At 48.3% G+C, this 14,527-nt stretch overlaps 1 protein-coding gene across 1 annotated transcript in view; it reads right to left on the bottom strand.

Annotated features, from left to right (window-relative positions):
* The window catches only part of ITPR1 (inositol 1,4,5-trisphosphate receptor type 1), a 321,074-nt gene that overhangs the window by 58,500 nt on the left and 248,047 nt on the right, over positions 1–14,527 (bottom strand). The window contains exons 45-49 of the mRNA XM_060022942.1: positions 13,767–13,947; positions 12,093–12,346; positions 5,618–5,818; positions 4,002–4,112; positions 1,690–1,785 (exon numbers count right to left, since the gene is read on the bottom strand). Coding sequence (XP_059878925.1) covers positions 1,690–1,785; positions 4,002–4,112; positions 5,618–5,818; positions 12,093–12,346; positions 13,767–13,947 — 843 coding nt within the window. The remainder of the gene's footprint in view (positions 1–1,689; positions 1,786–4,001; positions 4,113–5,617; positions 5,819–12,092; positions 12,347–13,766; positions 13,948–14,527) is intronic.

Here is a 14,527-nt window from a genome sequence, read left to right as displayed (position 1 = left end):
CTGGTGCCCAGCACGATGCCCTGGACGAAGCGGGGTCTGGCCAGTATTTATCAAATGAACCTATCATTCAAGATTTAATCATTCAATGATTAAGAACACAATGCTTTCAACCCTTAAGTGGTACTAAAAATTAATCATTTTCTTTGATGACTCAGAAGGCATTTCCGCCTCCTGCATCGCCTCGAGGCGATTCAATTACTCTGAATTATTTCTCGTTATCCAAGACCAAGCGCGGCAGAGGGACGCACATTTCTGTACTGACATCAGGTCAGGCCCTAGAAATAATAATGGAGACAAGACCCTCCCTCTCTCAGCTTGTCTTCCCTTCGCTTCTCTAAAATCAAACTGAACAGACAACGTGTTGCACGGGACGTGGGAGCCTGAACGCACATAGATATGCGTGTACACACACATGCGTGCACACACAAATGCACACACGTGTTCCGGACACGTGAGCGTCTTCGCTATGCGCGTGCTCAGAACCGTGTTTGCTCCGGGAAGCCTTTGCTGCTTCTCCGAGATTCGGGAATGAACCACAAGGGGGCGACCCGGGAGTCAGTGGCACCTACAGCCCGGGGTGCTGCCAGGTCCCCCACCCAAGACGGGGCGTGCTCTGGATTGATGGGAACTGGAGCGGGGTCTCTGCTAAGTCATCCTGTCCCCACTCAGGAGCGACAGATCCCAGCCTCCCCCACCCCGAGTTACATAAGCCATTATGTAAACTCGGAGAGGACTTCCATCTCAGGCTGAGAACTCACTCCTGACCTCAGAGATCAAAGAGCTGGGCTCGCTGTGAACTTTATTTAAAGGAACACATAAAGGGACTTCAGCCTGGCCCCGAGTGCACACTGGGTCACCGGGGGGCAGGAAAGTTTTAGTGCCCTCATTTAGGTCTGTCAGTTACAGTTCATCTGCGTGGGAAAAAGTCCAAATAGAGAGTTCCGTCCTCAGCTCGGTTCAGCATCTCTGAGAGCTGCTGTCTCGCAGTTTGCAGCACAGACTCCCAGCCTGGAAGTCACAGCCAATTGTGAATATCACCCCCCAAATATAAACAAGATTGTGTTTTCTTTTTTAAAAAACCCAAAACATCAGCACCCCCCAAAACACCCTTCTGTTGCCCAGACTACGGGCACCAAGGAGAAACGTGAATTCTTGAGCCCTGGAAGAAGACGCGGCACAAAGCGGCAGTGAATGAAGAATTAAGAGGAGACCGTGCATTCCCGAAGGGTTTACCGTGTGTGTGGGCACTGTGCGCAGGGCCCGGTGGGAATCATCTGTCTTGTCTCCAAAGCAACCCTCTGGACCAGCTGATACCATCATCTCCCTTTTAGGGAAGACGAAAGTGCAGCTCAGAGAGTCCAAGGGCCTCCCAAGGTGACCCAGCAAAGGGCAGAGCGACGGACGTGAATTCCAGTCCGCCGGCCTCCCAGACCTGTCCCGGTGCCACCTCCCCCAAGGGAAATAGGCCAGGGAGGCTTCCATGCGTGTTTGCGCTGAAGGCAGAGGACACTTACTCCACGCAGGGCTCACTTCCCTGCCCTAGGCAGGGGCCCGAATCAAACGTTCTCTCGGCACTTCTGATCACCGGCATCATAAAGAAAGCTCGAGGAGGCAGATGCCCTGCTCTGCCACCAGTGAAGCTCTGATGCTAGGCAGTGCTGCGGCCAGAGGCTCAGCCGTGCGACTCACCAGCTCCTTGGGCCTCATGTTATAGAGTATCCTCTCGGCATTTTCACTGTCGTGCCTGCTCTCCATGATGGCCAGGAGCAACTTGGATGCATTGTTCTAATTGGAGACACAAAGGGAGGAAGAAATGAAGAGGAGCTACTGGGGGCAGCTGGCCTGAACCATGGGCAACCAGCTGCCGCGTCCTGGCTACAGACACCCTGCCCCACGGCAGGGCATGCGTCAAGAGCATCACCAGACGGAGAATGTGTCACCTGACACCCCAAAAACATGTCCGCAGAAACTGACTGGGGTCAACGAGGCACCTCTTGGTTTGGGCCCCGTTTCCCCCTTAGGTCACTTGGTCCAAGTCCTAGCGGACATTTAAACATGGGTTCTGGGGGTACACTGGGACCCTCATGATGACAGTGGTCAGGAAGCACCTGGTACCTAGACCCACGACGCCTCCGGGGGAGTGGGGAGTGGTTATAAATACTGTGATTCAGCCTTGCAGGTCAGAGAAGGCAGGCAATTCAGGTAATTCCCCCGCCCTGTCCTAAAACAGTGCTATCAGCTCTCACGACCCCTACTGTTATCATGAGATACAGCAACGCCAGTTAACAAAAGTGACCCAACGGAGCACCATACTCATACCAAACCATAATTTCCCATTATATTCAAAGTTTTCGTGTGCCCACACCCTGTACTTCTTGACTTGAGCTCATTTTAGGCCCCGGGCCTATGATAATCCGTATGCTTCTTCGTGTGTAGGACTCGAAAGTTGTTTTGGTGAGAGGGGGCAGTATTTTTTTTTTCTCCCCAAGCACAGATCACAGCAGTTCCATCGGGCTGCTGTGCTATCAAAAGGTGGCTTTTCACAGGGCAGGAATTTCTATAATCACCTTCAGGTTACTGGATTAGTGGTTCAAAAAGCCACTGAAATGCTGATTAGGAATGCATGAAATTCTCAGTTTATTTCAGGCTCTCATCATATATATTCTGATACATGGTAGCCAGGGATGTGAGCCTGAATGATGTTCAAGTTACTTCTACAACACGATTTGTCAAAGGAGTTAAAAATAGTGAAAAATAGTCCCCCCCCCCCAAAAAAAAATCCACTTAAACCATACACCCAAACCATCTATTAGTTTGGACACTCATTTTGAAATACTAAAAATAAAAGTAACTGTGCAATTCCTGTGGGCTTCTGTGTTACCACCTTCCCTAATGACCTTTCTGTCCTCCGGCACCACTGAAGCCATAACTACAGATCGGCTTTTCAGCTAAACCCTGTAGGTCCAGGCTCTCCTGTGACAGTGATGAAGTGGCCCAGTGCTGCAAACAGGGGCAAGCGACATGGGAACGGGTGAAAATGAAATGTGCTCAGTAAGGCTAACATTTCGAAAAATACTTTAGACACCAGGATGGAGCTGCAAATCTGACTCTCAGGATTGAAACTTTGGACTCAGAGAATCTTTGGAAGCCCTAAGATAAGTGAGGGGCTTTTTGTTCATTTGGTTTTACTTTTTAATATTTTTTTAAAATTAATTTTCTTGGGACCCTCAAGAAATCCACATCAGAAGTAGTGGATCAGCTTCTCAAACACCCCAGAGGCTGGCTTGTAAGCCCAGCAGCTTAATCACCTTGAAGTCACTGCTGCAAGGTGCTTAAGCTTCGTCACCCCAGAAAACTATTTTGGTATCAGAGGGAGTCAGCACGTCAAGGGTGCTTCTCCATCAGTCATCTGTCAGCCACTGTTTGTACACGATGCAAAGAAACTCATCAGAGGCCCAGAGGCACGATTCTGGACAGGTTAACTCTCCTTATTTTAACCCAACACTTACGAACCACCCTTCTGCTAAATCAACCACAGAACAGAAAAAGGTGTTGCCGGATAATATAAAAGTTCAACTTTTTGGGGGGTCCTAGATAGTTTTTAGCTGTACTATTCTTCAACTGGCCCTATGTCCTCAATCGGGGAAAGATGAGAGACCACAGAGGGAATGGAGTTTCCATTCTTTCTCCGTCTGCGGCTTTCAGAATCAAGGCTGCTAGTGCTTGGATGCGGTTCGAATTTGTTTCTCGGCTTTGAGCGATGATTTCTCATTCCATGTGACCTGTGAGTTGAAAAGCTGGTATCCTGTCCCAAGGCCTTATTTGGAAGGGAAAGACTGAAGTTCTGCCTTTTACTGAGAACCTGCAGCTTGGATCATTCATTTACTTTAAAAGAACTGTGTTTAGTATTTAGTTTCATGACAGTGACCACGTCGCGTGCACAGGCAATACACAGAAGGGTTTCCAGATGCTACTGTCTTTTGCTTTCAATTCCTACTTGCCTTCAGTTCTAATACGAGGTCCATCCTCTTCTTTCCCAGAGGGTTGATGTCATTGAGGATCAGGGCCGTGATGATGTCAATGCCATTGGATTCATGGGTGGCTATGCAGTTCTGAGGAAAGAGACACATGCAGACATTACACAAACGCTGGTCACAGAGCAGACGTCACAGGCCAACAGGCTCAACTGCTATTTCAGCACAATGCTCGCCAGTCCCAGTAATGTCTCTAGGGGAGAGCAGCAAATTTTCCGTGAGAAAGTGGTAAAAATAAAAGACAGATGAAAGTCTCTAGTTTCAGAATTAACAGTAAACAGTAGGAAAGTCCCCATGCACTGTAACTGATAAATTGGCCGTGTCTAATCCAAACAGTGCAGTGGGCTTTTGTTCTTAAGGGAAAATATGGTGTGTGACTGATTCCGGGTCCTGAGCGCTGTTTTCCCCTTTAGAGGTGTGTTGCATTCTCTCTACATCACTCGGTTTTCGTACTGCACACTTTTGCTTAAGGCTTAAGTTTGGAAAGCACATTTTAATTCACGTAATATCAGAATTAATCACCTTCCCCCAGGTAAGAGCCCCACTTGCAGCAGAATTCACCCCAGTATGCTCCTTTGAACAGGCCTCTGTTTGGCAGAAAAGCCATCTTGAGGTTATAAAGAAGTTCACTTAGATAAAGCCTCTCCCCCAAAGCCTGCTGTAATTTTTCAGTTGCTCCTTTTCACTTTAACTCAAACTACCCCGTTGGTCCCATCAGGAAGCCTGGAGACGAAAGTGGATCTAACAAAATGCTAGCCTCGTAGTCATGGACAACTAAGAGCAGATTTTTTAATATACAGCAAGTGGTCCCTCTTGTAAGCCGTTCTTCTCTTCTGAGTCAAGGTTCTGGCCTTGCTTCCCAAGTAACACAGCATGTCATACCTTTCCTGGCCACTGGGTTTACAATGGGCTATTTAAGCACTGGCCTACCCCCTCCAGCCAGGATACAGCTATAATTTGAGCTAAAAATCATACTCATTCTAGCATCGGTGCAAAACCGCACAAAATCTGCAAGACGTCAGGGATAAGCAATGACTCTACTCAAGAAACGATTGGGTTCCACTCCAAAAATATACTTCTCGAGAAGCGTAAGTCAAGACTAACGGAGCCCTTCTCTCCTCTGAGCGTCTGTGGTGTTAAAGTCTCAATCATTCATTGTCTCATGTTATTGTCAAGTTGTCTCATACACAGCAAGGTTTTTCTCTCTAGTTAGGTTTAAACCTCCTTCCATGAAGTAGTCCCTTTTTGAGTCTTTCCTGATATTTGAAATAGAGCCTAGTCTCCTGGTCATATTCATTTAACTCCAACTTTAATATGTACCCCTAGTCAACTTCGAGTTGGGCCGTTCAAACCGAACCAAGCTGGGCACGATCACCCCGACAGCCCCTCGAGTGCCTGTGATTAGGTCACGTCCTGAAACATAATGCTCAGATGCTCCCTCCTCACTGCTTGGAAAAGGCCTCCAGGTCTACTGAATCCCTAGGTCCCTAGGTAGATGCTGTGCGACTTCTGAACTAGGCCCTGTCAACAATGCTTCAAAATGATGAACTTCTTTCTCCACCCCGAAATGCAAATGGATTTACCTGGTTCTCATGGCAAGGTCCTTGACAGTATTCGGTCAGACTTTCCAGGGTTTGGTTGATGAGGGCCACATTCTTTTCGTTGATATAGAGTCCGAGAAGACCAAGACCCCCGGTGGTACTTCCACAAATACAGTCCAGAAACTGTAGCGTCTCACATACCAAATTGTAGTTGGTCTTGTTATTTTGGCAACGAAGGAAGTTCTGCAATTGGGCAGTCCCCAGGTTGGGGGAACAAAGGCAAAGAGAAGAGGGAAAAGGTCACTCATTCTGCCCTTTTGATGGTATGTAATTGGTTGGGGCCTGGGATTGAGCAGCAATTACGCAGAGAGATGCAGTGTTGGGTAGAAGGGTCAGCCAGCCCCCATGACGGTCAACCGTGGACATGGTCTATGGCAATGGCCGCAAACACTGTGGCCTGTTCTCCAAGGTGCTTTTGTATGGGATGCAGGGGAGGAGAGCTCCTCTCTGACGACCCAGTTCAGACTCCAGTAGCTTTTAAGTTCTCATTTCTTTCTTTTCCGCCCCAGCCCACCTCCCCATCCATCACATGTTCAGAGCCTTCTGACGTTTCCAAGGACACTAGTTAATGTTTAAAAGATGATGCTGTGGTCTGGATGCTGAATGCCCAGAACCTAACACTGAGGATAGTTCATCACAGAATGAAGTGTTACAGGCTGGGCTTAAGCCCACTGCCATGGAGGGAACCTGGTTATCTTGTTTGGCCACTTCCGTTATTAAAGGAAGGAACAAAAGCGAGTAAATGTGTGTGTGCTTGTGTGCACGTGTCCGAGTATGTATCCTCCAGGTAAACTTGCAATGCTAACAAGAGACATAACAGCAGATAATTTCTCAACAAAGTCAAGCAAGCCACATTCAGCCACCTCATAACTCACAGTCTATTCTGATGCACAGGAGTTGCTTTTTGTTTTTTGTTTTCGTCATAGACTCCAGTAATCTCTTCTTAAAAAGAAGGGAAGATTAACCACAGATATTCTTTTGGGCATAGTTATAAAAGTTACATGTTTACTGTAGAAAACTGTAGAAAAGTGTATCTTTTTAAAGTAAAAAGATATCATCAAAAGATAAAACGAATGTTAACTTTTGACCTGGTAATTCCACTTGTATCACTATTCACAAAGTACGTACTGGATGTCTGCTACAGCACTGTTTGAGATAGAGGGGAACTGGAAACAAGCTAAACGCCCGTCAGTTGGGAAGTAAACAAATGATAGCGTATCAACATCATTTAATATCACAAGTTGGAAACACTGAGGTAGGTCCATACGTGCCAATATGGAAAGATCTCTAGGACATACTGTTAAGTTAAACGAACAAAAAGGCAAATAGCAGATTAATTTGTATCCAGTGCTTCCATCCAAATATACAGAAAAAGGACAGGAAGGATACAGCCCAAACCAACAGCAGTTCTCTCTGTGTAGAGACGTGGGAATGGGTAGAGGGACTGTTTTCTTAAACCAAACACTTATTTTCATCTAAACCTTCATAGAATATATTCATGTATTCCTTGTGTAATTAAAACATCCATAAATGCCCAGATTAAAAGCTGGTAATCAAGTTTACGCTCGACTCATCCTCTAGGTAACCCCCCCTCACCCCCACCCCCAGTTAACCTCAGGGCCTTCTGCGCAAGCCTTCCTGACTAGTCTAGAACTTGCACAGTCATTCAGGTCCGGGTGGAGGTGGAGGAAGGACAGGTGATTTGAGACCACGTGACCTTTCGTAAGGTGACTATTTTTCTAAGGGTCACAGGAAGCCACAGGAGGGTTCTACAGCCATTTCTCGCCCCAGCCCCTCGGGGAAGATGCTACCTGTCCGAGGGCCTGGCTGAACCCCTCAGCATGCAGCGGTGGAGTGAAGGAGTATTCAGGGAGAGGGCAGGAGACAGCCAGGCTAACCTAGGCTCAAATTCACAGCATGGCTCTCGAGGCCCCTTTGCCTCTGCAACTCCTGTGTCATCATTCCTGCCACACCCTGCCCCTCCCCACCTCTGCTCAGGGATGTGGCCACTCCCGTCATGCCCCTTTCTGTTCACGGACATCATCTCTCCCGCCATGCTCCTCTGTCTGGCAGCAATGAACTTCTTCCTGCTCTTTAAGCACCCTCCATTCTCTCATCTCCTGGGCTTCAGCCCCACTATTCCCTCTGCCTGTCACTCCCCCCGTCCCTGTCTCCACCCTGATTAACTCCTCTTCCTTCAGGATGGCATCTCAAGTCACTTCTTTCAGGAAACCCTCCATCCTGACTCCAGTGAGATTGGGGCACCAGCACTGGTGACCGACAACTGGCCCAGGGACTGGCTCGTGCCATGGGCTTCGTAAACACTGGCTGAAGTATCTGGATTAAGTTGGATGAAGGAAAGGGGACTTGGGAACTCGTCAAGGCCAGCAGGTGACATGTTGCAGACTCCCCAGGAAGGACGGTGGGCTGCGCTTTCTTGAAAGCCTCTCCCATTTCTCATGGCCTTTGCAGAATGTCTAGCCAGAATGTCTCCTTCCTAACTCAGTTCCATTTTCTCTTGTTCTCTACCAAAACAGAGGCGTGCCACTCGCTAAAGGCCCATGGGAACTCTTTCTATGCTCGAGGAATAGAGCTCACCCATAGCACATCCCACCTACCCCACCTTGTCCAGGCTAGAGAAGGCCTGTTCTTTTTGTCGTCTTCCTTGGAGGGCCAGGGACCAAGTCAAGATGGGTAGACGAAGGAGATCAAAGACTTCTTAAACAGACTGCAGTGGAGTCTGTGCTTAAACAGACTGCAGTGGAGAAAGAGCAAGACCTGTATTCCTTACCCCAGGTGAAAGGCAAAGCCAGCCTCTCAGGGGAAGGTTCAAAAGCATACGGAAAATGGTTCAAAAACAGTCCTTCCCATCACGTGTCTCGCTACTGTGAACAAAGCTTGCTTAAGGCAGCAACTGCCCATTCAGCAAAGTCAAACTCAGTGGCTTTATCGCTACTGAACATTTACCAACAGGAAAGTTAAGGTTCTAAATATGACAAGAAACTCCGGGCAACTTCAAAGGGCCAGAGTCCCTCTCTCTCTGGGCTCATCTGCACTTCCTTATACCAGGGAGCTGATAATTCTCTCCTTGCGAGAATGTCTTCTCCCTCGGAATCCACGAGGAAACCCTGACCCAGAGATCCACCATCGGTTCCAGAAAACTGCCAAGAGGGTGGCAGGCAGAGTAGTTGAATCCCACCTAAAACCATCATTGTGAGAACTGGATTCCTACAAATACCATCGTATCAGAGCAATGTTATTACCACCTCCGTGTGCCTGGCTTAGTGGGAGTCTGTAGATGGGTGCAGCCCTCATCCTTGGGAACCACTGGTCCAGATCACTGGTTTTCCAGCCACTCCCTGCAAAACCCCGGAGGAGCCCAGGAATGCCCCAGCTCTCAGGGCTCTTGCAGGTGAGGGAGGAAAGCAAAGTTCTGACACTCTGTCGTTTCTACTCTGAACAAAGCAGCTTTGTTCTCATCTCCTTTACCACGTACGTTTCTGCCTAAGATGTTCAAACGGAGGATTCTGCAGCCCCAAGCAGTTAACACCACTGGCGTTATAGAACCTTCAAAAGTTAAGTTGCTAAGCTTTAAATGTATATATATTGAAATATACTGTACACTCTCTCTCCCTCCGATACCACTGTCTCTGGCAGAGTGGCGTATTAGAGAATGTTGTTTTGGAAGGACGCATTAAAAGGGGCTTCTGCCCATGGAGTTCTTAGGGAATTCGTTCAAAGCAGAGTTTTGCAAAGAGCTAAGGTACAAAACAAAAACTGTGAAGACTTCCCCAAAGGAAGTGGTGAATTCGTACCATGGGAGCCTCCCTCTGCTTTCCCAGTGGAGGCTGGGTGTGCTGTGAAGACGGCAGGTCAAGGGGGCGGAGGGAAGGTAGAACAGGTCCACGAAACCAGAGCCACGCCCGGGACACAAGCACACCAGGACCGCCCCTCTGACATTCACGGATGGACTCGACTCAAGGTAGCTTTGTGTTTTGTTTGCTCAGAACTCAGCAGACATCAGCTCCTCTGGGAAGCCTTCCTGGACCCAGTTTACTACTGTGTTGGTTCTCTTGCTCTGAACCCACAAAACCCCTAAGATGACACAACTGTAGCACTTATCACCCTGCACGGCAGCCTCCCGCTTGCCGAGTGGCTCCTGTCCTAGACGTGCAGCTCTGTGAGGGGAAGGTCGGCAGGGGGCGGTCTCCATCACCCCCAGGGCAGGGCACAGAGCAGGGTACTCGCCGAGATGAGGAGATCAACACACGTATGCATAGTCTCCACCTACTCTTCCTTTGGAGCCCGAGGTTGGTGGAAACCAGTAACACTGGTATAGGGGAACGATACAGGGCACTGGCCACCAAGTTCAGCCTAGAAATCGCCCCAGCAGCAGGGTAGGGCCCCCATCCACAAAGACACCGCAGTCGAGCTGTAGGCTTTGTTTCCTTACTGGTGGGACAGCGTGCTTTCCCAGGGCATCGCTCACACTCCCTCGGCCTGTCTCCCCGGTGATGAACGGTGTAGATACGCTTAGGTGGAGCAGACACAGTCCGCCTCCAGACAAACGCCAGCCAACGAGCCAGTAACCGGACCCCGGCCCTTTGGGTCATGAGGGCCTTGTCCACCCACTGATCTTGGCATCCACGCAAGTCAGGCCAGTGCATCAGGGGCCGACGTGTTCTATGTCCAAAGCAGGAATGTTTGAGCAACAGGCAAGAAAAACAGACTCACAGCCAAGATCCCACACTCAGACGTGGTCAGGGATGAAGCTGGAATGTCAGTGGAGGGAAGGAGTGGGCAGCAAAGCACAGAACAAGCCTGAAGTCCCTGCGTGGCTGACAGTGGAGCTGATGGAAATCCGTTCATTTTGAAATACGTGGCTGGTTGATGACCTTGGATCTAAATGCTATTTTTTAAATTTCATTTCATTTTTTATTTTTTTGGCCGTGCCACGCGGCATGTGGGATCTTAGTTCCCCGACCAGGGGTGGAACCCGTGCCCCCTGCAGGGGAAGCACGGAGTCTTATCCACTGGACTGCCAGGGAAGTCCCTCGATGCTTTTTCAAAGCCCAGGCTCTTCGGACCCATTTGATTGAAAACAAAAATCAGCACAGTAAGTACTCATACTGCAGACTTCACCCACTTCCATTAAATGGTTCTGTCTTTCTGCTTCACAATATAATTTCTTACTCAACTTATCCAGGCAGAGATTCTGCAGCAGATTTGAAGTGTTAGCGATCTCTGGTGGCACCGAATGGTCTGGCCACAGCTGACACGTGAAAGCCCATCAAATCACCTGGTGGGTAAACTCAGTTGTGCAAATATTTCAAGGCTGCACCTTCCCCTTGCGGTGTTCGGACTAGAATTATTTTCTTTTCAAACCATCACAATTCAGATAAAACTACCCCCACCAATCTATTTATTTTAGGAGAAAACATTCTACCTTAGAGGAGTTCAGACACGCTTTTCCTGTTCATCCTCATCTGTTTTATGCAGAGAGGGGTGTTTTCCCCAAGAGTCAGAAGCAAAACTAGGAGAAGGCCAAGGCCCCGGTGCTCTAGCATGCTTCTCTTGGGCAGAGACAGCGTCCACAGATCTGTGTGCACTCAGAACAAAGAGGGTATCTCTGGAACCCATCCTTGGCCCTTCCTGAAAAGCCTTTGCTGTTGGGGAAACTCTGCAAGGAAGGAAACGCCCTCTGTCTTAATGCGGTGGTTGACAGCACAGCCTCTACCCACCAGACTGCCTGGGTTCAGTTCCAAGCTCTGTACTCCCTAACTGGGTCTTGTGCATCTTGTTTTCCTCATCTATAAGACAAGTGTTATAATACAGGCAACACTTAGCATCCAGGATCATCTAAGTGCCCAATAAACCTGGCCATTGTTATTATCCCACGACAAAAAAAAAAGTGAACAAGGGATTTCTGGAATAATCAGTTCAACAAATATTTTTGAACATTTGTGTAAAACACCAGAAAGCCACTTCATTCATCCAACCAAGAAATATTTGATTAGAACATTCTATGTACCAGATTCTGTTAAGTCTAGTATATTTAATCATCCACCCCTCCATCCATTCAAGTTTTACCTGTACACCTATGTATCAAACGGTGGCAGGCTACCAGATACACACACACACAGAGGCATATACACACACACACAGGCACATACACACAGAGGCACACACACACACAGGCACATACACACACATAACAAACACATGTGGAGCAGGTGGCATCTACACTGCTGAGCGTGAGATCTGGTCCCTGTCCCTGTGGAGACAGTGGGGACGACAAGACAGAGAAACACTTCTAGTGCCCAGACATCGAGAACCATACAGGGTCCTCAGCTCGAAGAGATGGGCTGAAAGGAGAGGAGCTGAGATGTCACAGTAAGCGGCGGCAGCTGTGAGGACCTGGGACCCCCCCCCCCCCGCCCCAGCCCCCGGCCCTCACCTGTAGGTCCCGGTTGTGGTTTTCGCACAGGAGTTGCAGGAAGCGGAGGATGGGCTGCATGATGGTGATGACTGCGCTCATCTCCAGGTCATCCTTGGTCTTGTCTGCCGTGGCCTGGGCGCCCTCCCCTGACTGGTAGTGATCGTCGGGGTCGGCCTCCCTTCTGAAGGTGGTGAAGGCTTTCCTGGTGGCGGCAGAGGCCTCCACAAGCTGATCCCGGGCCTCTTCCGTTATCTGTGTCGTGGGCTCTTTGGCTAGAAGGCAAACGTACGATGGTCAGTGCTGCCGAATCCCAGGAACACTATTCACCACACCAAAGACGACGTGCAGAGATCTAAGTTCTGGAATTCACCCGAGAGTCTCTCAAGGTCGGCAAAACGCTGCAGGAAGCCACCATCTTCTCTCACCTCTTAGGATTAAAAGTAAGTTGAGCCCTTCCAGCTTGCTGGTGGCTCTAACATGTCACCTACACTTGCTCTGTGGTTTAGAGGAAAAGCAGTAGAGGTTCTGTCAACCTCCTATATCTATGACTCTGGGCCTCAGCTTCCTCATCTGTAAAATGGGGAGAACATCAGTGACGTCTTCCTCTAGAATGTTCCTGAGACACTCAACATAAGCTAAACAAACTGTAATTACTGTTCTTATACAACAATTGATGGAGCCCTTTACTAAGCCCCAAGGCACCGTGATTAAGCACCTCATGTTTATTACCTCATCGACTCTTCAGAGTAACCCTGTAAGGTAACCAGGCACTAGAGCTAGAAGCATTAGACGCTGTAGCCAGACTCCCTGGGTTCAGATCCTGGCTCTAGTACTTACTAGCTCCATATCCTTACTAGCTCCATATCCTACAAGTTAATTACCATCCCTATGCCTCAGTTTCCTCATCTGTAAAATGGGGATAACGATTTTATCGATTTTACAATGTCCACTTGACTTCTAAATGAAGTCACACATGTAAAGGACTTTGGACAGTGCCTGGTTCATAGAAAGTCCTCAGTAAATGTTAGCCTTTCTTCTTTTTCTTCTCTTTATCCCCATTCTAGACCAGCGGTGATCAACTAGGGATGATTTTGACCCCATCTCCACCCAGGGGATGACAGGCAATGTCTGGAGAGATTTTAAGTTGGGGGTGGGCTACTGGTATCTACTGGGTCGAGGCCACATACGCTGCTAAAAAAACGAGACTCAGACCTATTCAAGGCCATTTGACTCCAACGCTTTTGGGTCTACCCACTCCCCAGTATAACTCCTCTTCAAAGGGGATAATGGATAAAAAGCTTTATGAACTTTCAAATATTTCAGAAAACAAGGGAGGATTAGCTGACAAAAGACGACAGCCAATTTAAAAGTGCGTATTCCACAACTTTCTCTAACATTAAATGGAAATTACAGGAAAAGATTATTAATGGATTTCCTGCCAACAAAACCCTCAGTTTGACAAAGAAGAATGTATGTTAGTTTATTAAACAAGAGGAGCCTCCAAAGCAGCAGGAATTCAGTTCAGGTTACACAGGAAGAATTCTATCACAACCAGATTGGTTTTCTTCTTCTGAAAGCCCCAGTCAGAAAGTTTGGAGCCTAGAAGTCGTGTAAAAACTAAAGGAAAACCAGGGGTTCCTCCCATGTTTACAATCCAGCTGACTGAAGAGCTGCACGCAGGGGAGCATTTACCTTTTTTCCGTGATGGGGCATCCCTGTCTACCTCATCATCTTTCTTTTTATTTCCCAAGTCACTGGTGTTCACGGTCACCGTTGCCTTGATTTCTTGCTGGGCCACCTTCATCCGGTCATAGAAGACCTTGAAGAATTTCTCCGACTTCTTATCTTCTGTCAACCGGCAGAAAAAGGAGTGCTGCCAAGGAAAACCCACAGCTTTTTCAACACTGTGACACACCAGTTACTGAATCCCACTCAGGACACCAAAACCTCGTGGAGATCAGAGCCAGACACAAAACCTCAAAAACGGTCTAACTTTGGACCAGGGTTAAACACCGTTCAATGCACTGTCATCCTCTGGCTTCCACAGCCTGAGGTTTTCTACACAGAGCCTTTAAAGCAAACCGCCAGTCCTTGGCTGAATCAGTCATATAGGCTTAGGAAGCATGCTAAGGGGTGGTGGGCAGATTTCAGCCAACGAAGCACAACCCCCTGCACACATATACATCAACTCCACGAACAATGGAAACAGAATGTATTTTTGGCGATTGTTGCAGGGCCAGTCATGTGTTTAAGGACTTCTACGAGCCCCCCTCTTTGCAAAGCCTTGTGGATATATACAGATGAGTAAGACGTGCTACCTGCCCCTACAGGGCTCCACACCAGAAGCATGACACGCCCATGAGGAGGGCTTCAATGTGTAAAACGTGCTCCAGAAGCTACACAGACGATTATATTATGGAAGCTCAGAGGTGGCAAGGATGACATTGGGCTGG

This window comes from Delphinus delphis, chromosome 10 (genome assembly GCF_949987515.2).
Source record: "Delphinus delphis chromosome 10, mDelDel1.2, whole genome shotgun sequence".
Taxonomy (NCBI): Eukaryota; Metazoa; Chordata; class Mammalia; order Artiodactyla; family Delphinidae; genus Delphinus; species Delphinus delphis.
Note: the sequence above shows the minus strand (reverse complement) of the source record. Positions and strands in the feature narration are given on the sequence as shown.